Source organism: Oratosquilla oratoria, unplaced genomic scaffold, assembly GCF_046742065.1.
Source record: "Oratosquilla oratoria isolate Oo_2021 unplaced genomic scaffold, ASM4674206v1 SCAFFOLD104, whole genome shotgun sequence".
Classification (NCBI taxonomy): Eukaryota; Metazoa; Arthropoda; class Malacostraca; order Stomatopoda; family Squillidae; genus Oratosquilla; species Oratosquilla oratoria.
Genome location: NW_027467461.1, coordinates 82,501 through 85,000, shown reverse-complemented (window position 1 = coordinate 85,000; position 2,500 = coordinate 82,501). Strand labels below are relative to the sequence as shown.

At 36.0% G+C, this 2,500-nt stretch overlaps 1 protein-coding gene across 1 annotated transcript in view; it reads right to left on the bottom strand.

Annotated features, from left to right (window-relative positions):
• LOC143022497 (uncharacterized) overlaps positions 1-570 on the bottom strand; it is a 636-nt gene extending 66 nt beyond the window's left edge. The window contains exon 1 of the mRNA XM_076180720.1: positions 1-570. This exon is cut by the window's left edge and continues 66 nt beyond it. Coding sequence (XP_076036835.1) covers positions 1-570 — 570 coding nt within the window.
• Between the last annotated feature and the right edge of the window lie 1,930 nt (positions 571-2,500).

Here is a 2,500-nt window from a genome sequence, read left to right as displayed (position 1 = left end):
TGTTTTCATCCATGCGCCTCGCTGTACAAATTCCAGCACGGATTCCACTCCAAGTTCTGCCCGTATCACTTCGTTTCTAATTCTGTCCCTTCTTGTCACGCCATATATAATCCTCAAAACCCTCATTTCTGCTGCCCCTATTCTGCTCTCAGTCTTTGTTGTTAGTTTCCATGTTTCGGCTCCGTACGTCAGTATTGGTCGTAAAATGGTAGTGTACAAAAGTGTTTTTACTCTTCTTGCAATTGTTCTTTCCTTCAGCAGTGGGTACAGTAGGTTGACTTGTGCGCTCATCTTTCCAATTCTACTATTAATTTCACGTTCCATAAGTTCCATGCCATTGAAATTTACATCTAAGTATTTAAACTCTTCAGTCTCTCTCAGAACATCATTTCCTACTCTTAGCACACTCTCACTCTCTTCTCTTGATACGGTCATGACTTCACATTTCTCAATATTCAGTCTTAGTCCATATTCATTCAACGCATTATTCCATCTATTTAGTGATTCTTGTAGCTCTTCCAGATTTTGACTTGCCGGTGCCACATCATCGGCATATGCCAGTGTGACCATTCTGTCTTCAACCCTGTTTACATTCTTCAATATACAGTCCATACATAGTGCAAAAAGTAAGGGAGACAGTACTCCTCCTTGCCTGACCCCAGTTTCAATTCCAAACCACTTATACTCTTCCTCTCCACATTTCACTGCACTTTTGCAATCCTTGTAGATGCTTTTTACTTCTCCTAGTAGTTTTCCTGGTATTTCATACTTCGACAGTACTCTCCACATTTTCTCCCTTGGCACACTTTCAAAAGCCTTTTCCAGATCCAAGAATACCAGCCTCTGCGTTAGATTCCATTCCCATGATTTTTCCAGGAGCATTCTCATGCAAAAAAATTAGATCTATTGTTCCTCTGTTCGGACGGAACCCACATTGCCATTCACTAAGTCTATCTTCAACCAGATGTCTCAACCTCCTCTCCAAGACTCTTTCATACACTTTTCCTATATGTGTGAGTAAAGAAATACCTCTGTAATTTCTACACTCACGTTTGTTGCCTTTTTTCAATATTGGGCAGATAGGGGCATTATTCCATTCTTCTGGTATAGCACCTTCATTCCATGCATGATTAAAAATATTTTTCAGGTACATTTTAATGTCCTGGCCTCCCTGCTTTAGCAGTTCAACTGCTAACTCATCACATCCTGGAGACTTGTTATTTTTCATCTTCTTTAATGCATATACTATTTCTTCTGTCGTAATTTCTTCAAATTCATCTTCCTTCTTCACATTCATATAATTCAGCTCATTTCCATTTTCATTTGGTATCACTTCTTTATTCAACAATTCGGTAAAGTAGTTCGTCCAGCGATCTCTGATTTCATTTGGATCTAAAAGCAGTTCACCGTCGCTATTATTTATACTACTGTTCTGCTCATTGTTTCCTTTCCTATAGTTTTTTGTTATCTTATATATCAGTTTCTTTCCTCGTTCAAAATCATTTTCCAATTCTTGTCCAAAAGACTCCCAAAACTCAGATTTGGCTCTTCTTTTGATTGCTTCAGCCTCGTTTCTGGCCATAACATATTCTAGTCTTGATTCTGGGGTTCTCAACTTCATCCATGTTCTGAACTTCTTCATTTTTGTCCCGGAATAAAAATTACCGTTAAATTCAAACTTACAATTTTTTACGCATAATTTGATAAGTTCAATTATAATAGTAGAAGGCAAAGGGAGTGAGATTTTGTCTAAATAATCAGTAAGAAAAACAATTAAATCATCTACAGGAATTTTTGTGAATAAACTAGTTATATCAAAACTTACTAACCTAGAATTATAATTAATATTTAAACCATTAAGTTTTTGAACTAAGTCTACATTATTTTTTAAAGATGAATTGGAAATTGTGCCAACTAATGGACTGAGTAAGGACACTAGCCATTTGGATAAATTATAAGAAATGGATTTAACAGAGTTAATAATAGGTCTTATTGGATTATTTGGTTTGTGTGTTTTTACTAATCCATACATATAGGGAAGAGAAGGAGTGATGGTAGAAAAACGTTTGATGAGTTCATCTTTCCCCTTTAACAAAGTTTTCATTTATTTGTTAAATTCACTGTTCACCTTATTAAGTGGGTTGGTCTTAAGTCGACCATATGTAATGTCATCGGACAAAAGATCATCCATTTTAGACACGAAGTCATCCCTATCTAAAATGACCTCTGCATTTGCTTTATCTGCTCTAGTGATATGTAAATGTTTATCCTTTTTGAGAGCTTCTAAAGCCTTAATAAATCTATTTGGGCAATTGGGAAATCGAGGGTTACTCAAAGAAGCATAAATAATGCCCTTACAAATGTTTACTTCTTCGGATGATAAATCACTGTACCTTTCAAAATTAGAAAAAGATTTAGCAATATCTACAAAATCTAACTCCTTGTTGGAATAGGCGAACTTTAACCCATAACCTAGTGCACAAGAGGCATCATCACTAAG